The sequence below is a fragment of the Merops nubicus genome, unplaced genomic scaffold (genome assembly GCF_000691845.1).
Source record: "Merops nubicus isolate BGI_N331 unplaced genomic scaffold, ASM69184v1 scaffold19205, whole genome shotgun sequence".
NCBI lineage: Eukaryota > Metazoa > Chordata > Aves > Coraciiformes > Meropidae > Merops > Merops nubicus.
In genome coordinates this window covers 1-23,296 of record NW_008609250.1, presented here as the reverse complement: position 1 = coordinate 23,296, position 23,296 = coordinate 1, and the positions used below count along the sequence as shown (strand labels likewise).

The 23,296-nt window shown below is 36.9% G+C and overlaps 1 protein-coding gene across 1 annotated transcript; it reads right to left on the bottom strand.

Moving 5' to 3' along the window:
• Positions 1 to 260: 260 nt before the first annotated feature.
• Positions 261 to 22,740, bottom strand: UBR5 (ubiquitin protein ligase E3 component n-recognin 5; the record flags this gene model as incomplete). Its single annotated transcript, XM_008940545.1, has 31 exons — positions 261 to 1,432; positions 2,568 to 2,653; positions 3,202 to 3,346; positions 4,686 to 4,799; positions 5,173 to 5,328; positions 6,443 to 6,527; positions 7,032 to 7,207; positions 7,510 to 7,570; positions 7,805 to 7,935; positions 8,233 to 8,377; positions 8,902 to 9,013; positions 9,558 to 9,801; positions 10,066 to 10,164; positions 10,267 to 10,387; positions 11,019 to 11,239; positions 11,829 to 11,942; positions 12,042 to 12,214; positions 12,804 to 12,877; positions 14,681 to 14,911; positions 15,289 to 15,500; positions 16,605 to 16,873; positions 17,201 to 17,458; positions 18,338 to 18,469; positions 19,633 to 19,744; positions 20,464 to 20,587; positions 20,815 to 21,054; positions 21,585 to 21,745; positions 21,940 to 22,069; positions 22,170 to 22,296; positions 22,376 to 22,494; positions 22,594 to 22,740. Coding segments are annotated over 31 exons (4,732 nt in total), but the record flags the coding sequence as incomplete, so codon positions are not given.
• Between the last annotated feature and the right edge of the window lie 556 nt (positions 22,741 to 23,296).

Here is a 23,296-nt window from a genome sequence, read left to right as displayed (position 1 = left end):
TATTCTAACTTAATTACCTTGAGATTTTTCAGAACGAGCCTCTTTTTTCCCTTCAAACCAATTCTGTGAAAAGAAGGGGCTGCCTGGCCTGTTTCGTTCAGGAATTCTCTGCTAACTGTAAAATGTGGGCTGAACATCTTCTGCAGGTCAATTTTTCAGTTACAAAATTCAGATTTTTATGAACAACTATGTTTAGTGTATGCTGTTAGCTAACATATAAGTGGCTAAATAAATAAAAACTATTGTTTCTTCAGTATGACTTGGTATTTTGTCTGTAATTTCTTTATTAAAAAACTGTAACAAGATACTTAAAAAAAGGCTAGATACAAAAGAAGTTAAGCTGCTCACGAACATTAAAGTCTTCCAAAATGTATATTCAATAATCATGATCTTATAAACATTTTACAGTTACCAGAAAGTGCCCAGGCTGATTTTACATAGTTAGATAACGTAGTACAAGTGTCAGGTTAGAACTGGTAGTGGAACAAATTTCCTGACTGTCTGTTCACTGAAACAGGGATACAAAAATGTTGATTGTGAACTATGAAATACTGTGCATTGGCCTCATCATATGTACAAAAAAAAAAAAAAAAAAAAACCAACACTAAAAGTACAGATTACATGCAAAATATTAGTGATGGTACCTGATGCACCAGAGTTCAATGCAATCAGAACAAAAATTGCAATGAAAGTGGTTTCATAAGTGAACGATCCCAACTCTGGGATCTGAGCTGTCGGGAACTTTTTACAAGTTCAATATACATGATACACAACTGCAGCCAACCACAAATTAAACACCATAAAAAAAAAGTTAAAATAAAACACAGAACATACTTAACTTTTTATTTTGAAATTCCCTACTCCCTCTATACAAGAACCTTTGCTGAAACACTTTCCACAAAGGCAGCAGTGAATTTTCAGAACATTTTACATATTTTCCCTCAGCAAAAAGATAAATCACAGTGTAAATTATATTATTCTGCTGTCATCTTTGGCTGGGGTTAGGCAAAGGAGTTATTGACTAGCAAACTGTTCCATTCAGATACTGCCAGTGCTCCTTAGGCCTTTACATTACAAATTTAGTCCAGGAATGTTTGCATTTAAATCTTTAAAGTACCACCAGGGGTATGACAGCATTTCATAAACTTTTATAGACAAATGGAAAAATCTACAAAACTTAGCTAGTAATATTACACAGCAAATACACACTTTTTATACTCTACACAAAACCAAAATTCTTGGTCTTAATGGCGAGTAACAATTTCTGTTTCAAAATCTGCTTAGAGGAATAGAGTGGGACATAAAGGCGAGAAATGCAAGTGTTTGCTGTAGGAAGATGTTGGTCGTCTGGTGGTCTTATTGTGATTGATGGCATAGGCTGGAATCCCTCCTCACTGGCAGGCAATGATGGACTTGAGGTCCAAAAGTAAACCTGGAAAGAGAAGATGGCATTTAAAATCTGCTGCACACTGCCAAAATTCATATTGCCTATGTGTTTGTGTAGGGACAGGTTACAGAGGAACTGCAGTCACAGCAAGTTCGATCACAATACGTTCTGTTCAATGCGTCAACTAAACTCAGCAGTCATGCCACGTGTTTTTGTGGTAGCTTCCTTCACTTCCTTTCCTCAACTCCTCACTATATTGAATACTTCTGTTAAAACTGATAGAAGCACTCAAAATTATCCTGTATCAACAAATCTTCAGGAAATGAAATGTCCCCAGATCTGTCTGGGAAGATGGTGACTGCCATCAATCCAGACTGCATCAGAAGCCTCTCACAAACCAGTCGGTGACTACAGAAGATAACACTTGTACAGACAAAAGGCAGCGACAGAGGATATTTGGGTTATAGCCTCAAGTGTGAAATACTGACTTGCTGAGCAGAGTCACTACCAAAGTGTAATCATAGATATTCCTTAACAAATGTGCTCTAAAATTTTCTGCTTTTCAGATTAGTCCTTGTTTCCTTTTAGAAAACTGTAAGGGAAAGATAGTACCTTAAATAGTAGGAAGTTAAATCCAATAGCTTTAAGAAGTGTACAATGAATACAATCTACAGAGAGGCTTTTGAAAATTAACCCCCCGGAACAGTATCTTGGTCTTTCATGCTTCTCATCTGCCATTCTGAAAAGGCTTTGAGGAGACAGCATTGTTACTGACATCTTACAGAGAAGACACAGGTGTTGCCCTCAGGATACACAGAACTCAGGACAGTACATGATCCAGGAAGAGAACTCAACCTCCAAGCCCTACTACCTCACGACACAGTTGACTAACCACAGTTATTCAGCTTAAGAACAACTGTGCAGAGACTATAGCTGTGCTTCCATAGGAGACCTGTGAATTTAGGTATGGACACAGCACGCTTACTTTCAGTTGCAAGATGACCTAGGATTCACACCTGATGTTTCCAGAACTGAAAGTCTAATCAAACCCTACTACCCTGGTCTGCTACCTTAACTCTTCATATACAAAGTCTCTGCAGATAAACACAGTTATAAACAGTAATGATGCCAAAGCTTTTACAGTTTTTCTGCACATTTCTATTGGGAATGGACAACTTACTAGATCTTGTCTTTCTGTCATGCTCATCTTCTCAACTATGGACCAAAACCAACGCTTGAATTGCAAAAGCTTCTCAGCATTTTCTCCTGCGTGAAATAAATAATATAATTAAGCTGGTACACTAAATATTAAAAGATCTGTTTTACATGTTCTGCAAGTTGGATCTCAGCTACAATCTCATTCATGAAGTCTTGATATTGGAGACCCTAGTAGTTTCAAAACTAATACATGTAGTTTTGAATTTAAAGGCTAACTCTGACATTCCACAGTACAACTCCCACCCCCTCCCTCTCAAAAAGCCTAACAGCTCAATATAGTTTAAAATTATGTAACAAATATTAGACTGCATCCATCAACATTTATACTTCTGAAGTTAGGTCAGAACTTTCAGAAGTAAAGATACGCTACCAATACTACAATCCTTGTATTTAACATCAATGGACAAAGTTGGAAAATCACCCCCAGCTGAAGACAAATATTTGCAAAGGTAGGCAAAAACCCAATAATTTTATTACAACTTTCAGTGATTTATTAACTGGTGTCAAATTTGAAGAGGTAGTTTAATGCTGGTAACTCCACACAGAACAAACCAAGTTATCCGTGCAACTCTGTTGCTGAATAAGTTATTTCATACCTGACTCATCATTGAAAGAGGTAAAGCTGATAAGCATTTGCACATTTACTTCACCACAGCCATTTACCAAAAGTCTGAAATCTTCTGCTGTCAAATCTTCTAATGAAATCTTTGGAAGTACATCCAAGAGACCCTTCCTCATTGCCTTAAGTGAAAACCACAAGATTCACATTACAGACATATCACTTTCAGATTGACTTTAAATGCATTACTGAAAAGTTCCACGTGAAATACGCTCTCAACTCAAAACTCATTCTCCTAGAGGTTCTATTCTTTCAAAGCTTTACCACCTGAGATGCAAATTCTCTGAAACGAAGAACTGCACTGATCTGTTAAACCCTACCTACTACTTCAAAAGAAAGCAGTAATGGTTTGAATTAATATTTCACCAGGAGCAAAAGCAAATGCATACTCTGCAAAAATCAGGTATTTTGCTGAGCTGCACTGCATCTGAAGTATCAAAAACTGCATCTTGCATGTTACTTTGCTTCCCCAGACACTCTGCTTTTAAAATGTTTTACACACTCATTTATATAAATAAGTAATATCCTGAAAAGGCTGGAAATTCCATTTTCAGCATGGAAGAATATGAATAAATTTGGTTTAGTAAATTCCAAAGTAAATACCAATGTTATGGTTTTCAACTCTTGTCATACATAAGCATCCAACTACTAATGTAGGCAGACATGGAGATCAAAGCAGCTCGATTCCAGAGCATGTTCCTTCCTTCTGTGAGAGTTTTGGACCTAAACTGCACAGAGGTGACACAGCAGTCTGCTAGCAGATCTCAGAAGTGCAGCAGGAAACCGCAGTCAGCAGAAATGACCAAGTTTAGATGTAGTACATGACAGAGCACAAGTGGTTCTAAGTACTGGATGTTCATTAACTGTTTACAAATATGTTACTCCATAACTTTTTAAATAAAAGGGCTTTAAACCACAAATTATTTTTAATATAGTTCAGTACAGTGAATTGTTAGATTTCTTGACAGGCTAGTAAAGTAAGAATAAAACTATGTTTCATAATTGATTTTTCCTTTTAAAGCAACCACACAAGTCAGAAGTTCAAGGTGATTTATGTAAATTTTTTGAAATTTCTTTTTAACCTATGTTTATATGTCTAAACCAATGAAAAATGACAGACTATTAGAACAAAACAGCTGATAAATATAAAGCAAAATTCCAAGAGTATATGTGCCATTTGAGCTCAAGAACTGAACATACGTGCTTAACCAATGAGATCAAGTTTAAAAGACATTATCTTGCATTGTATGAAAAAAGATAAATTGCTCAAAGTACTCAGTCTTCACAATACTGCAGAAATAGTTATACAATTACAAAAAAGAAAAAATTTAAAAATTAAGTATTTGTAATAAAGCTGTCAAGACTTCAGAAGAAACCTGATTAGCAATACCATAATAAGAAAAAGAATTGATTGACTGAAATCTTTTTTTAAAAAAACAAACAAATCCACAAGAGACTTACATGTAGAGGTTGTTCTGTTACTACCAGCATTCGGTGTTCTGCATATTTCCGGACATACTCATATACATTCTGAGGAGTGACTGGTATATTTACACCATTGGAAATAAGTTCAACCTGTGGCAAAGTAACAAGGTTACCATTTACAAAGAAAAAAAAGGAACTGAGATTATTACAATGGCCACAGTATGCTGCACATGATTCACTGCTTAATATTCCTCTAAAAACACAAGCAAAATTTTCTACTACAGGTTAACTTTCATGTTTCCCTAGGATGGACTATGTTATAGCCAGACTTTATAGTAGGCTTTACATCACCTTCAAGGAAAAAAATCCCACACTGCCATTTCTGAGGAGAACACTGTATCCAGATCTAGGAAGGGTAAAACATGATCTCTGCCACTTGAGGAGCACATGGATTACATGTACAGGGCAACACGCACACAGCGTCCAATTCTGCAGCTACAGAAACAGATTTGGCTGTGCTTACCTGCCCTCCACCCTCCTCCTTACACAGGTCTATGGCAAAGGCCAAGTCCATTGCTGCAAACACTGCATCAGCATCTGTACTCTGGGAAGCAAGGATAAGTTGCCGAAGGCTTTCATACATAACCGGGTCAAAAAAAGCAAAGTCATGCCAGTTCACCTATAAAAAAAAAATATAAATGTTTGAAACATATCAGTTGTTCAAGAATATATTCAAAATTATGTGACCTGTGTCTACACAGTAGCATACAGCACTGCATAACCCACGTAACAAAGCATACAAACACTTGGAAATAAAGGCAGGCAAACGCCTATTTTCAGCCTGCTTTTGAAGCTATGTTAGAATACTCAGCTGCAGCGTGTGAGCAGAACATAAACACAGACATGTAAAGCCTTTCCTACTATTAAGGGCACAGAGGTTATAAAGAAAATTTAGGTTTTTTTTAAAAACGAATTCTTCCACATATCACCTAGATCAACAGAGATTTGATGGAAGTTGACTGAAGCTGGCAATGACTTGCATCAGTGCTGCAAAATGCTGGAAGTTGCCCTCCACTTAAACACATACGTACTGCTGCTACATATACACATTTAAATGACTGACGGCCCAGCAGCTGCACACCACAGCTTCCAGCAGCTCAAATACTAATGCTGTCTTCTTGTTGTTTTCTGTAGTTCCTTGCTTCTTTGTTCTTTATCCGCCTGGAGAGAAAAGTCATCTACTAACTAAACTAAACCTAACTAGAGTATTCTTTGATGTATCTAACATTTAACTGAAAGGAGTATGTATTCAAGAAGAAAAACCTGAATAAAAGAATTAGAAGGGAACCTCTCTTGGAAGGTATCAAGGGATATTCGGAGGCATATCTTTCTGCCATTAAGCCTTTTTTGTGAAAGATCATACATATATATGTTGGGTAACCGATGACATGATCAACACTTTTTCAGGAAAGACCAGCTGATAACAAACCTTGGTTTAAGTTTGTTGCATGAGACAGAACTTGTAATGCTATTAACTAATACCTCAAATGTGCAGTACATAATTAGTGTTTATTGGGGTGAGGAAGCCCATCTTAGTGAAATACCTGACTTCTAGTACATCTATTCAGTTCAAATCTAGGAAATGAAAAAATACACCTCAAATTAAATTTAAATGCATCCTTGCAGTACCAATATCAACTCTGCTAGTCAATACATGCATGCGAGGGAAAAAAAGTTTTTAAAGATGAGATTTTATGCAATTAAAGAAAATCAAAATTTCTGTGTTCACTTACCTTTCTGCCTAGAAGAACTTTGATTACATGTCTATTTAACGTGATGGGACATAGTTCATTCTGCAACAAGCACAATCCTAGGATTCTGAAAATGAATGTTTTGGGTTTGGTACAACAGAAATTACACTGGAGATCCGTCAGCAAACTCACATTAAAAAGGACAAAATATTATTAATTATCAAGTTGCAGCTAGCTTTCTAGCCCTATGCCCCATCCCTCCCCAAAAGAAAATCAAGGACATACATTTAAAAAAACAAAAACAAAAACAAAAACAAAAACAAAAAAAAAAAAAAAACAAAACAAAACAAAACAAAAAAAAACCACAAAAACATTTCCTGCAGTTTAAAACTCCCAGATTGTAAAGAAAAATAAAAATTTAACAGAAAAGGAAACCTCAGGTGGACACATGCAAAATCCCCACTATTTAGCTCCAGGTGAGACATGCAGGACATAAAATTTAAAAAGTTTTTGCAGCTCAGATCACTGATTTTCTTCCTCACGTTCTGTAGATTTGCTTTTTATGTCTTGGTTAGTTTTTTTGTTTGGGTTTTGGTTTGTTTTTCAGACTAGAAAGTCGATAGTAGCATACCTGCCAATATTTCTGAAACAATTCAGCCTTGCTTCTGTGTTTTTACCAGGTCTTGGCGTATAAAACCCCCGTTTTCCAGGCTGGTAGAAAAGTGGTGCATTATCATCCCCGTCATCTGTATCATCTAATTCCATATCTACTACACTGCGGCTGGAACCATGTCGCTTTCTATTTTCCTGTTTTCAAAGTCAGAACAGCAATTAAACTTCTAGTTGCTCACAGACATCAACAAGCTATTTGCTACTAGACCCAAAGATTCAAGTTCCATTGGTTAAGAGCTACCATGATATTGCCTAATGGTAACATTTTTATACTTTTAGTAATGACTGCTTAAGCTTTTCAAAAGAAAGATAACTCCACAAGATAATTAAACAGAACTTCGTCTTGTGTGATAAAGGAAGGCTCCAGTTGCTGAAGTTTTTAAAATTGACTGACAACTGGATCCTAAGTATATTTAATTTGTGCAACAGTTTGTTACCTGCACTTTTTCTGAAGAGTCTAGCAATCCAAGATCCAATATACTGTCAGCACCATTCTCCCTTGACAAGGGGGAAAAAAAAAAAAGGTAGATTTAATTTCCTAATAAGTAGTTGTCATGTTCTGAAGCCAGACAGATTAGATTAAACCAAAGCCAACAAGTCACTTGTCCGAGGAAAAGCATCTGGAACAAAGCAAGGAGTATGTTGTTTGTATCAGAGTTAGATTTAGCACAGTACAAGTGCTTTGGCCACAAAATCAGGTTTCAATTCTTATCCAAATCCTTGTTACTTTACCTGCCATGTGCAATAATGAGTTCCATTGCTTCATCAACTCTTGCTCTAAGGGAATCTTCACTAGCCAGTAACAGAAGCAGCTGAGCAGGGGACAATTCCAACAACATTCCTGTGATTTTACTTGCAAATGCCTGGGGATAAGGAATGATACGTCTTCACTATTTTCTTCCAGTTCTCTCATTTTCAAATACAACATTGTGGAAGTTTTAGTATTTTAAATATTGAATACATTACAAGATACCTCCCTACACTAAATGACAAATTACAGAAACAAAATCTTAAGAAAATGCCGAAGAATATAAGAACAACCCTAGATGTTCAAATATTTTCAGTTATGTTAAACAATAATGGACAAGGAAATTAATTTTTAATTTAAAAAGATGACAAGAACAATGTATTGTTAAGTGCACTAGATAGCTAAGTCTTACTGGTTGCATTGCTTGCACTCGAGGGTAGAGCCTTTCTCCAAGGGCCTGTCTGTGTGCTGGAAGAGGGTCAGGGTCGTCGCTAGGATTTCCTTCTGATGCAGGTCTAAAAGGCCGTGTGTCAATGGAAAGTTGTCTTCTAAAGTCCCTTAAGAAAATCAGAGCGCTTTGTACTCATTTCAGAGGAAACACGCAAAAATCCTCTGGAACAATATCACTTGCACACACAGAGATTCAAAATAGCACTAGCTTTCACACTGAAATAGTAGCGTTGCTCAGAGCTGCTTGGACAGCATTATTCAGAAACAGAATCAAAACGAACCAAAGGTTTTAATACTACTAGCATTTTGGATACAGCAGTCAAGCATGCCACCAACAGCAACGCTGTTTCTAAACCACCTCACAATTTTATTCTAGTACACCAGTTTTTAATTATTTTTGGCAGGAGAGATTGACAGCACGCTGTTGAGACATAATCTAACAGTGCAAAAGGAAGTATAATTATTCTTTGAAGAATTAAAGTATATAATGACATTTCAAGAAGTTACCCTGTAAATTGCTCCTGAAAGTGAAAGACACCTTTAATTTGAGGAAGTATTTTTCCTGAAGATAACCAAACCAATGCTTCTATTTATCAAAGTATCTCCAACAAATTCAAACTATGTCACTTACCTATCTCTGTCTCTCCGAGAACCAGCTCGTAAGCCACTACTCCTCCGCATTTCTCTCTCTCGCTCCCTCTCCCGATCTCTCTCTCCTCTATTTCGCAACCTCTGCATCAGACCTGAAGGGGGGAAAAAAAACTCATAAGCTTCAACTTTCTCTTCCACCCACATTTCAGTGTAAAGAAGAGAGTCAGCTTGAAATACAACGATGAGACGGAACCACTTCACTTGAACAAGTGATCAGGGTTTAGCCCCATTTCTTAAGAAAGGAAGCCAGAGCGTTTGTACCAACCAATGCCAAAATACTTCGAGTTTGTATATACTTCAAAAAAACATTAAAAAGCATTTGTGACAAGCCAGATGGAGCAGTCACATTAAAATGTATAAGCTCTTAATAGCTAAAATATTGACAATTGTTACCTAATGGAGAGAAAGATGTTCAAAAAAGCTGAGAGCATCTAAAGCAGACTCTTGTTTTGAGAAAAACAAAAGCTTCCTGTTAAAAGCCATTTCCTTGCCTAAGAGAAGTAACATACACAATTTTCACTGTTCCTGTGCTCAGCTAAGAGAAATCTCTGAGACAATGCCACGTATTTCAATATAAAAAAAGTATCCAAAGCTTTTATGAAGGTTATCTGTAGATTAACTGCATGCATCACTTACTTGTATGGGTACCCTTGTTGGCATTCTGAATACAATCTAGATTTGGCAGTTTCTCATTTGACAGAAAAGCCTGTGCAATGGCAGTATAAAAGCTTCGTGCTACCCCGCTGCCTTCTCCTGGCTCATCCTTAAAAGTAACTTTTACTCTGTGTACAGTCATCGGAGTGGTAGCACACCTGCGACCAAAATGATTGTTGAGCTGCCTCATGGTCTGCTGAATTAGAAGATCTCTGTCTCGATCAACCTAGTGAAAACGCAGAAGTAGTTTTCTTTACCAATCATCATAGCAAGAGAATTTCAGCTTCACAACTAGTTTCTGGACAATTCTGCACAGACTCAGAAAATACCAATTAGACTGGGAAAAACTACAGAGTAACTGCAACACAGTAAGGTTTAAGGCACCTGCTTGCAGACTCTGAAATAGAATTTCTCGTATCAAGTTACTGCAGCATGCAATAATTCAACTTTTAATGAAAACAAATTCAGAAGATAAACTAACATTTTTTACCTCCAACGTTAAATCCCTGGATTGCTGATTTCTGAGTTTTTCCATCTCTCTGCGGAATTTTGATTCCTTTACTTCAAACCCACCTAATTCAGTCAGGATCTTAAAATAAAAACCAGACAAACAAAACCCAAAATCAGAATAATGAGGAAGGCTGACAATTTAGTTTTAAGAGGAATTGTCCTTGCTCTGGGAAGTACATACCGATCCAGGCTCTGCTCCGACATCTTCCATGAACACTCTACCGAACAACTCTAAAGAAAGGCGCCAGCGTCCCAGCAACATGTCATGAGATATCACCATGCCCATGAAGCTACACTGTGGCCTGACAGGAGGGAAGACAAGCAAAATCAAATTCCATTTCAGAAACATTTTGTGAACTTCTGCTTTTTCTTACCCTCTGCCTTCAAGTAAGTTCATTCTTTCTTTCTGATAAACAGCAACACAGTACAGTAAGTGCGGACAAGAGCACATGAAGCTGCTTACTTTCAGCTTAAACAGAAGTCTTGCTTCCAGAGAGAAATTAACTCCCAAAGCATGTAATTTCACTGCTACCCAGAATTCAGTTATTGGGTCCCCTTCAATCAAGACCTTTTTTTTTTTTTTTTTTAAAGCTGTAATTCAAAGTGAGGGCAGTTCAATCCCCAACCCCATAAAGCATGGTCAATATCACCAGATGCAGATGGCAGGCTGTCTATTCCAGTTTTTAAACTTCATACTCCAGGACATCATAGTAGGTCTGCAGCAGGAAGTCAGGTAGTAAAGGACTTTTACTGCAGTTTGCACAGACCTCTCTGCAGATCGTTCAATTGTTCATTTTAAAAGCTATCAAAAACACACTACAAATTGAAACTAAAGTAAGCTACCCATTTTCATTTAAAAAGACTTGTCAAAGTCACAAATATCTTTTTATCAGTTCCGTGATATTTCACAGCGTAATTTTTAACTCAAACTACCTGAAAGATGTGAGAGGTGGCCCTTCACTTTCTGTCAATCCTATCTCTGCCAATAAGCTGCTTTTCAGTTGTGCTGCAAGATCATGAGCTGAAGGCCCTGGCTTTGAACTCTCAGATTCTTCTGTGGGCACATTCTGTTCCTCCCCTTCCTTCTTTTGCCGGTTTTGCATGCTCATAACATTTTTTAAGTTGGCAGCATAAGACATTTTAGTTGGAAGAACCTAAGGAAGGAAAGTAAAGCTGAACTTTCACAGCAGTCTAGAAGGCTTTTTCAGGAGATGTATATATCTCTTGAAATTACATATATATGTGTGTGTGTATATATATATATATTTTTTTTTTTTAAACCATACAAAAGTGAACACTGTACTTGACCCATTAAAGCATAATAAGCTCAATCATTTAAACAAATATGAAAAAATATTTTCCCACTCTGTTTGCATTTCATACACTTGCTGTTTAATGCTCACTATAGGCAAGTCAAATCTACTGGGCTATTGGGAGATTTAATTTTAATCACAAATAATTATATAAAACTGGCATCTCAAAATTAACTCGGGACTGTACTGTAGCCTTTAAAAATACTGTCTGACATCTACTATAAATCAGCAATCATTAAAGTTCCTACATTTAAAAAAAGATTACTTTTCACAAAAAGTCCAAATTCTTGCATGTAATGGGCTTTTAAGTTATTCTGAAATCTATCTAAAATTCTCTTTGAAAACATTAAAATATCTTTGTAAAAAATGATGGTACTAGATGAAGTTACTCTACTGTTTACAATTCTAAAGTACAATTCTTTAAATGTACCTCAAGGCAGTTTCTATCCACTGTAACTTCCATGAGGCATTTTCCACTGTTGGCAGAAGATGAATACAGACCCTGACTTGGCCGGCCAAACAGATCTTCTTTGCGAGCATTTGGCTGAAAAGTAACAAAAGCATTCTGGGTAAATAATATACTTCAGTTAGAAATAAAAAAGCAAACTGCAGTTTTCTTCCAAAACACCATCTCTGATGTCACCTGTAATAGATGGGGCTGGTCTGCCAGGGGGATGGCCTCTGCCAGAGGAACCTCAAAGGGATTGGGTGGAATGCAGCCAAGGAACGTCATAGAGTCTGATCGTCTGAAAAATGGATGGTTTTGGCCAGTCTCTGCTGGGAGGGAGTCATCATCTTTGTCATTAAGTGTAGCACCTAAGTATCAGAGAAGATTTCAATTTCATTTTCACAGTTATAAAAGCAAAGGATTTAAAATACCAAAATTAATATGGTTCTCTCTTGGCTATCTCACTGTAGGAGCATCTCTGAAAATTTAGTAATTCTAAAGGATGCTTCCAGAAATCCTCCATTTTTTATTAAGTTGCTTAGTCTTTTCACTTTTACTTCCTTACTTCTATTCTTTTTACTGTAACTAACCTACGCAGTATGTACTTTAGTACAGAGTATACATTCTACCATTTTCAGCAGCAGTTTCATCAGATAAAAAAAAAAAAAGTTTAACTAAGATTGAAATGTTAAAATCTGTCATTGTGTAGAATGATAAGGGCACAGATTCTGTAGTGTAGAGAGAAAGGAGACAAAAATAGGTCCCTGAAACAAGAAGAGGCAATGGCGGTAGAAGTTTGGTAAAGTAACAATGGTAAGAAAATCTTACTAAAACCTGGCTTCAGTGTAACATATGTAAGTAGCAGAAGTTATTCAAAGCCTCAGCTAGCTAAAGGGGAAAAAACACCAGGGAAGTGTCAGGTTTTAGCATGCAATAGAAGTGTTGCTGTATACTAACTTTGATTGGTGTCATCATCATTTTCGTGTTCTGAATCTTCATTGTCAAGACCCAATTCCAAAAGTTCCCGAGTTCTTAAAAAAAAAAAAAAAAGTCAATTCTCTTGAAGAAAACATTAGGCAAAAACATTGACATGTGTGTCGAAAGCAAGAGTATAATCAGTAAGTGTCCTTGAGAGCTATACATAAGAATGATCTTACTCTACAACCAAACTACTATAGTTTACTTCTCATTACATACTCACTTGCTACGTTGCTTGCACAGTTACCCTTACAGCCATTTGGCCACCTGCTGAGTTTGATCTGAGGTGTTACAGTTTCAGTGATGGGTATGCTTGTTTTCAAGACCATGACAACAGAAAAAAACCCTAAGAACCCTGCATTAGTTGAAGAGATATGGAAGTGAGTACTCTTGTAAAATTTTACTGGTGTAGAATATGTTCATTACTATAAAAAGGTCACTGATGACATTTCAGAAGATAAGTCTGCAAGCTGCATGTTAGAGAAATGGATTTCACTGTATTATAAAAGGAATCAAGAACTTTGATTAGCATTCCATTCTGGCAGTTTGTGCACTGTGAAATATATTATGAAACAAAGTGAAAACTGATCAAATTTTGTTTAATACAGGCTATTATAATGTCACCTAATAGAAGCAACTGTTTGAATTTGAACTGCTCACCTTTAACTGAAAAGGTCTAGGCCTTCATAGCTCTATAAGCATTTAATGGGAATCTTGCAATTCTTTGATGAAGTTATTTGATAGATTTCAATATGTGAATCTTCGGTGACAAAGCAAATTCCAGAAGTATGTTATTGCCTTGGAAAAGGCTTAAAGCTATCTCTCTGACTACTCAAGTCAGCCAGCACAAGTCAGTTAAATCATCCCTATTTGTGAGGAAACGACTGTTGACAACGGCATCCTCTGGTATACATTCTGGAGTCATAACAAGCCTTACATCACCAACATACAATGTTCAATATTCAGTATAACTAAAGCAGTAGTCCAATACATATCTAATATATAGACACCTTGCATTTTACAGTTATTAAATTCATAGAGAAAAAGAAAATTTAAGTTTGACCCCCAATATTGAAAATTAGGTGCAGGAAGGGGCAAAGATTTGCATTTATTTAACTGATGACTATTGCTGTTCAGGTACATTACCTCAAAACTTAGTATGGATTGGGAACAGATAGTGTAGACTACCAACATGTGGACTATTTTTGTGATCATTAATTGTCATTTATGTTTCTAAAAACATATCTTACAATGTTTTAAAACATAATAAATGAACCTTGTAAAATGCTACATCTGAAGTAGGAGGGATTTTCCACTTAGGGACATTTTCAGCTATTCATTTCCCTACTGTGCTTTAACATCATCGGGTAAGTTTCAAATAGCCATAACAAAATGGAAAACAGAACTATGAAGCCCACGATACCAGACTTTGACATTTTCTCTCATGTCATTCTTAACATGTTTGACAGAATTCTGAATAAGTTGCTATTGTATTAAATTTGAGGAGCAGACTGCACTGTTCTGCTGAGAAGAAAAAAAAAAAAAAAAAAAAAAAAATTGTCCTGAGTACATCTTTTACAGATACTGCCATGGAGTTCAAAATCAAACCCAAATTTCAGTGGTAAGAAAACCTTTACAGCAATCACTGCAAAAAGATTTGAACAGGATACTGCATCACAAGATCATACATTAGGTGCCATTATATATATATTCTTTTTATAATATGCATGCTACTACATTCTTACCCAGCAACTCACATAAATATCTAGAAATATCTATATTTGTGTATCAGTGACTGAAACAAAAGGGCGCATGCATCTGCAAAGGTTTCTGTTTCTATGAGTCAGCCTCGATACCTTTTCCGTTCCAGCTGAGGAGTATCCAGTGTTGTCTGTTGATTCATTGCTTTAATCCAATAAATAAGGGCCTGAAAAACGTATGCTACATGCTTCAGTGAACAGACATCTAGAACCGGAAGAACATCCGAGTGCTCATCATTGTGAGAACGCATCAAAGACAGCGCATAGTTGAGGAAATCGCCACGTGCTGACATCATCCCCTGACGGGCACTGAGTAAAGTAGCACGTCTAGTGAAAGAAAAAGATTGAATATAGAGAGATTAGGCATCACAGCAGAATGCATCCTTCATGTATGAGTCTCCCTATTGTAAACACAGATGTAAAAACTCAAAAGAAACCCTCACAAAAAAACCCCGTGATAATAAAAGTAACCATCCATTTCATGCTTTTATAAGCAGCTCAGGTGCAGTATCTTATAAACACTTAATACTCAAGACAAATGTAGTACATCAGAACAAACCAGAGTAGCAACAACACAGGAAACCAATCAAAACAGCAAATACACTGCTACTTTGCAAAATTAGATTCCTAAAATGTCAGTAAACAAGATTTGACTGTAAAGCTGGTAATTCATACTGTATGCAGTAATCAAACTATTTTCATACCTTCTCCCCTCAAGTGTTCTTAAGCTAGCTTCCTCACGGGCTGTCATCCTTTCCCTTCTGGCTGAGTTCTGAGAAGCATGGAGAGGATGATTTGGATGCCCAGGATCACCAGCAGATGCTAATGCAGAACCATAACGCAGCTGAGCTTCAGTAGAGTCCATGATACTAACCATCCAATTCCATGTAGGTATAAGCTTTTCTTCTACATAATTCTATAAAAAAAGAGACAATGAATTTTACAAACAATAGAACTATATGATGAGAATGCAATCGCAATGTCAGCCTCCACTACAGCTTTTACAGTTAACCCTAAATCCCTACAAACAAAGCAGCTGTAAAACCACATTCAAGAATGACCGATGAATAGTTCCTGAGAGCTCTGTTGTGACTGCAGATTTACTGCAGTGGTATGCAGCATTCACCACTTAATACCTTGGTGTCTGTAAAGCATTCTCACCATTCCTCTCCTCTCTTTCGGGCACCTCTTCTACCCCATACGTTATGACCACCACAGCATCTCCCAGGTGCACACATTTTTGGGGAATTTAGTTTATATGCTTGGGTTACGTATATTTTCAAAAAACAGTCAAGAGCACTGTACCAAAAAACATGCACGTAACAGAGAAAGGATGATCACGTTCCTGAGAGAAGGGACAGTGAACAGTACATTTACTTGTATAAATCTTTTATCTCATGTAATTATTTAATTTATATTATTTGCCTTACTAACATTCTTCTTTTATAGACTCAACAAGATCACATCAAAAAGAATATGGCAAAGGATCTCTTAATAAAGATCATTACTATCTCCAGAAAATCCTGACTTAACTATTAATTAGATACCAGTGAAGACTTATATGAAAAACTAAAATAAACAAATAATAAGGGTTGGGGGAGGAACCACACCAAAAATACCATGGAATTCCTTTTTTTAAAGAATAAATGTATATGAAATATGAACAATTTAATGGAATCAATAACTACAGTTACTTCAGCCTACACCACTTCTCATATGAGGAGAGGCTGAGAGAGCTGGAACAGTTTAGACTCAAAATACAAACTCAGGAGGATCTTAACAGTGTGTATAATTACCTGAGTAAAAAGATATAAAGAACAGTTGTATGGTCTTCATCTTTGGACCTACTCAAAACCTAACTGGACACAGTCCTAAGCAGCCTTCTCTCATTGACCCTGCAGGGAATATGGACCAGGCAATCTTCAGAGGTCACTTTCAACTTCAACAATTCTATGATTTTACCTAAAAAACCCAGCTGTATTGAAATTAGGTTTCTTCACAGAAATGTGGATGTTCTTACCTGCAAGTTAACAGCATCTTGGTAAGTCAGCTTCACTGCAGCAGGGATCTGGGAGTATACTAAATGATTGTATTTGGGAATCAGACCCATCAGATCGGATATCTGCCGTATCACGATACTGTATGCTCTTGCTAAACTGCTTGCAGACGTTAAATAGCTGCTTGCATTGCTGGCTTCAAGTGCTGCAGCTGCTGCTGCAGCGCTCGTACTGATGGTACCACTCCGACGTAGGTTTGATGGGTCAATGTAAATCAAGCCCGCTGAACTTGCTAAACATAAAAGAAGGTATGACATTAGTGAATTCATCTAACCTTAGCTATGTATTTGCTGTATTCATTGATATCATGAACTTTTCTAGAATAAACTTGTATGTATTACTGACACCACAACTGTAACTAGCAAAAAAATTACTAGGTACAGTAAACATACTCCTATCTTCTTAAGAACTACAACAAATCTTTCTTTTTTATAATTGAAAACTGGAATTGGAACAGTCAAGAGAGGTCAGCACTGTTCTTCTAAGATAAGCAGGTAAGATTTCATCCTTAAGAGAACAAACAAAAACAGAGGAACAATGCCAGTTTACTCAGACTTGCCTGCTGGGGTTGACGTACTAGAAGGAGCAGTGCTAGCAGTCCTCTGGTTTTGGGTATTACGTACAGCCCACTGCATGGAACGGGGAGCTTGGGCAGCACCATTGGCATGTGAGCTATTTGTGGTTCGTTCCAGAGGCTCATCAAGCATGAAGGTTTCCTGCTCTATGTCATCACTCTGACTGCTGCTGCTATCAGAGTCACTGGAATCATTTGATTGAGAGTCATCTTCAGAAAAAAATGCTGGAACACTGCTAGCTCCTGTTGAGGAAAATAAGCAATAAAGAGTAACTGACAAGTGCGCATCTGTACATGTATACATGCATCACATCAGTGTTGTAAACTTTTTCCGTAAGAAGAAACTGCACATACTGAAGAGGTTCAAGTATCGCTATTGAAGATCTTTAATAAATTAACCATATAACATACTGCTAATTTTCCATAGGTTTCATGAAAAAGTAATAAGATTACTTGCATTTCAAAGGATAAATCAAGAAAGAATTTAATTTTATAGTTCTTTGCTGATTCTGCCCCCAGGCAATGAATTCTAAAAACTATGTCTCCAAACTGGACAGTAGAGCAGTTGCTTTCAAAAAGCCTTAAAATGACCGGTCAGGCTCTATTTTGTTTTAAACCATATCTAACTTCTACACTAAAAATGAGTGCAAAAATTTCACTTCACAAGAGTGCAAAGTAATCACTGGTTAACACATACAGAAGTTACAGAAAAGCAAAAAAGATAGGCCACATCCAAGAAGTCTGCACGGTACCTTACAATTATAGGCAAAGGAAAACCAAAGGAAAACCAGGAAATGTGGGGAAGGCAGAGGTGGGAGAGGGGGAAAAAAAAAAAAAAAAAAAAAAGGGAAGATAGGATTACAAGGGAAAGGTATTTATTAAGGTGTCATAACCAGGTAATCCTCACTCTGTCCAAACTAGTTGTGAAGTAAGTAATTTCTCCAGTATAACTCTGGAGTGCTTGATGCAGTCCAGATTCCAATGCAAAGAATAATCTTTTTCAGATGAAGCCAGTTCTGCCCTTGTTAAAGCCATATTCAATCACGAACACATTTTCCTATACAACTTAATCCTTCTGTCTAAATTTGAACAGCCAATTAAACACAAGATGATGTGGCCTACCTGCTTCTGACCCGGCAGTGGCTGCAGTGACAACACTCCTGCGCCCACTGGCATTGTCCTGGTTGCTGTGGTTACTCTCGCTGTCGCTCTCCGTTTCAGCAGCAGCTAGCAAATCCAGCTCCATATCACTGCCTATGAAAACAACATACAAAACATCTCGTGTTTAGAAAGAGAAAAACAGGACTGTAGTGACTTTCAAGACATATTGAAGAAACCCCACAGCCTCTCACTAGAGCAGAAGTTAGTGGACATACAAGGAGAGATGATAAAAGCAGTGCAAACATGCAGCAATACTTGGAGCACTTTTTCTTAGTATTCAGCAACCAGCAACCACTGGCCCTCTCACTCTGTACTGCAGATGTACATTAAACACACACTGAAAATTGAGACTAAGGATTCAGAATTAGTCACTCAAGCCAAAAGACATCACGACACTTCATGCACATGTATTAGTATAATTAGGCATATGCTGTTTCAAATGAGTATCTCAGAAATACCATATAAATAAGAAAAAGCATCTCAAGTCTGACGAAAAATAAAAAAAAAAAAAAAAAAAAAAAAAAAATTAAAAAATACAGTTTCTATTCAAATTTAAGTTTTGATAATTAAATGTTCTGAATGCTCAGGATGTAAATCAACAGATTTCCTCTACTGTAAATAGGCTGACTGGAATCACAAGAGAGTCAGAAAGAACAGAGTTTTTTTTATCATACCTTTGGGCCATGTAATCCCTAACTAGTACAAGACAAGTCATATAAATGAAGAATTTTCACAGATAATGCATTAATTTTGTCTAACAAACACTGAACTGTAATTTAACATTTCGTGATTGGTTTGAAAACTAGATCACAATGAGTCAAATTCCTTGTGAGAACATATCTACCATAACCACTGTTCTATCATTAGCCACAAAGGAGTTGGGCTGTTTTTTTCAGTTCTTCATGTAGCTTCTGTCAAAAACATTTTACAGTAGCAAATACAAAAGGCAAAATGGATACTGTTAACCAAGCATATAGTAACATTTGTTTGGTTTCTTTTTTTATCCTTTGGTACCTTAATATTTTCTCCTGGTGCAGAAAGAGAAAAATAAAAATATTCATGTACTTGTCTACTACAAGTTACCTATCATTTTACTCATCTCCTTTTATAAGGCATGTAGTCTGAAACCCTTGGATTATCTCTGTCTGTGCAAGTCTCTCAAACCACTGTCACTGGTGATTTCAAAGATTCATTTTGTTCTTGATGCACAGTTTGCTCATCCAAGCAGTAATATGCATGATGTACACTATACGTACCATCTTCATCATGCTCATCATGCTGTCCTTCTGCTTCAGCATTTTCTTCACCATGTTCTTCCTGTTCATCATGATGGTCTTCCTCACCAGCTACCCCTTCAACCACCTCAACCTAGGGAGAGTACTGCTATTAGAACGTTTTCCATCTCAAGAGATAATCTATGTCTTTTCAAAAACTTAGTGCAAAATTTGCTTTAAAAACTAAAAATAAAAAAACCCAGACCTCACAACTGAATTGATGTGAGCAAAAAAATGAGCCATGTACAACTACTGTGCCTGCAGGTTCTACAGTGTTCCACAGTGTTGTTGAAAATAGTAATCACGCCCACAGAAAACAGAGCCTTGGGCATTAGATTTTAATGCTGAAAAGGTAAAATGGACTATAAAGCCTAGAATTAGTTTCTAAATATTACCATCATGCTAAAAGACAGTCTGATTCTCTAATAGAACCTACATAATAGCAACCATATGCTGAAAGACCCCCCCAAATTCTTTTAACAAGGAAATATACTACAGCCTAAGTTTTTAAACAAAGGAAATGAAAGATGTATTTATCTGTCTTATAATCTATATTACTCTAAATCATACTGTAATTTTGTGAAATACAAAGTACTTTTTATAGTCAGAAATGACTAAATATTGTTGAATACAAAACAGCAGTTACATAGCTCTGTTAAAACAAAATGCTTACAGCACAGTAGGCCTTCATTACATACCAATCAATATCCTTTGCAAACTGGGGGTCTTCATGCATGGATTTCTGATTTAGACATTAAAGCATGTGCCATACTGAGAGCGTGTGGGGGGAAAACAGAACCAAAGAAAACTAACCTCTTCTACATCTGCTGAAACAATATCATCTTGCTCTTCATCCCGGCCACGAACTGGCTGTGACTGGCTGATTCGTCTTTGCTGAGGATTTCTTATGATGTAGGATGACTGAGATTGACTAGAACTTTTAAAAGAGACAAAACAGCAATAAAAAAATACATTTGGACCTCTGGATGTCACTATTAACTTAAACTGATGTATAAATCTGTTAAGAAAGTACTTCCATAATGCTTGGCCAGAATAAGAATCCTTGCCATAATTCTGCCAACAAAAAGCTAACAAAAACCCAAATCAAAACTACCTTTAACAAGCCTTTGAAAAGAATGAATTGTGAGCTTTAGCAAATTTTACCTGCTAGACTGGTCAGATGATGGTCTGGGTGGCAGAGGCTCCACAGAAAACAGTTCTTCACTACCCTGCATGGCATCTATACTAGTGCTAGCAAGAGTAAAGGGTGCTGTAGGACGTGCAATTCCCATCCTGACTGGAATAATGAGAGATTCTGCTACATTGCACAACTCTTCAACAGCATAGGGCAGTAATGCCTGGAATACACGTTTACATTTTCCAATTGGCTGTGGAATAAAATTGCTAAGGAAAAAAATACAGAAAAATAAGTTCAAATATGTTTTTTCTCCCCAAGGAAATGTGGCGACATCAATTTTTTCCCCAAAAAAAGTCAAGACAATTGTCTTAGCCAGATACATACTTTCTCTGTGTGTATAGTAACAATATGCACAGCTATTCAAGTCAGTTAAAAACTTTTATCATTCAGTAATTAGAGACTAAGACTGGATATCTGTTACTGACAAACAACCACAGACTGTAATTTTAAAATGTTAAAAAAAAAAACTAATTCCAAAAGTCCTAATATTTTAAACAGAAGGGTTCAGTATGAACATGTAAGTTTAAAAAGTGACGTATTAAAAACCTGTACGACATCCAACAGTTATTATGCAATCTTAAGGTTTGCACCTTTCCACGCAAAGTTGCCTACAGACCACAAATTAACTGAGATGTTCCTGCCTATTGTTCATTTGCACTAATTTAATAAAAGGATAAATATTTAAACTTTAGAAATCCAAAACCACCACAACCAACACCCCCACACACACACTTACTTTTTCTTTTTGGAGGAAGCCATTTCCACACTAAGAATGACAAACACTCTTGCCACAGAACGCAGGAATCTCATGGTAACAGCAATAGCTTCTTCTCTGCGTCCTGGTGTATACTTGTTTTGCAATTCCTTTACCAGAGTGCCCAGCAAAGTATCTAAGAGCTGTAGAAAGAGGTCATTATAACCTAGATAACCAAGATATATTAAGATTCACAGGGAGACCACAGTCATAACAGTATAAATTCACAAAAACACAACTAACTTATTTCCAAATCAGTCTTCAACTGTATCCTCGGAGACACTGTAACTTCACATTATTCAGGAAATTTATATAAAACATGGCTATGAATGCTTACCAAAATGTCTGCTGTGCACTTGACAATAAGGCAGTGTGTAAAACAATCCAAGCGAATAGTTCCACTTTGTTGATTAAGGTATACTTGTTCCTCAGGCAGAAGATGACCTATCCTACTGCTTGCACTAAGACTTAGAAAAAACAAAAAGAAAGGAAATCAATTTTATGTAAGCCAGTAGGTCTCAAATATCAGACCAAACTTTACATTGACAACTATGTGTAAATACACACGGGTCTTTATTTTCCTGGGAGCCAAACATGATCATGGACTTCAGTGCATTCCAGTCCTGCAAAACACGTTCCAAAGCAAGCTGGGCAAAACGAGGTGGTTCTAAATCATGATCAGGCATATCAGAATCTAAAAAGACAAAAAAGCAAAATAAGGAAGCAGTACTAAAATATGGAATTTGCTGTTTATTTCACTGCAAAGCTCTTACCTTCAGGATTCGCAGTTTTGCGATTACGATCTTCCCTAATTCTAGGTGGTCTGTACTGGCAGTGTTCCACGGTTTGCCTAGCAACTGTCTGTACTAAAAACAGCAGCAGATGTTCTCCCCTGTAATGAAAAATTCATTAGCAGAAATGAGATATTCTTCATATTTAAAACAGTAAAATTTATTCTGCTGTAGTCTCTTTATATGAAATATGAACTTGCCTGCTATTTGGCATGGTGACAAGATTTGTGGTGGTAAGCAGGCGGTAAAGGAGATCAAGGCGAGCAGACTTTTGCCCAGCAATTAGTGTTTTACACTTGCACTTTTCCCAGCAATCACAGTAGGCTGTTGGAGATGTTCGTTTGAGTCTGCAAGAAATAAAAAAAGGTGAACTGCAACACTGCTCAGTAATATACTAAATGTTTTTTACACAGGCTGAGACTGTTAGTGCACATATTAAGATTCCTGCTATTTTTTTGTTTATTGTAGTAGCAAGATGCCAAAACCTAGCTTAAAAAGAAATGCAGTTTATATGTGGCAACACTTGACATTTGCTATTCTTGTTTCCTACACTCATTTCAGAAGGGCAGCCTCACTACAGAGCTTTTAATAGTGCCTTAGTATCAAACTCATCCGAGATGATTTAACCCTCCCCAAAACAGTCTCCAGCCAAGAAAGCTAAGTTGCACTAAAGTTAAGTTGAGTTAAACCCTCATGACATGCAGCACGATCTCAGTAATTGTTACACCACTGAGATTATCTTTATAACTGTATCTGTTAACTTAGGATAACTAGGTTTTAAGGTTTGTGGTGGTTTAGCCCCAGGCAGGAGTCAGGTACCACGTGGCCACTCACTCACCTTCCCACCCCTGAAATGGGAGGGAGAAAGAGAAAAACACAAAACCCCACAGGCTGAGATAAGGA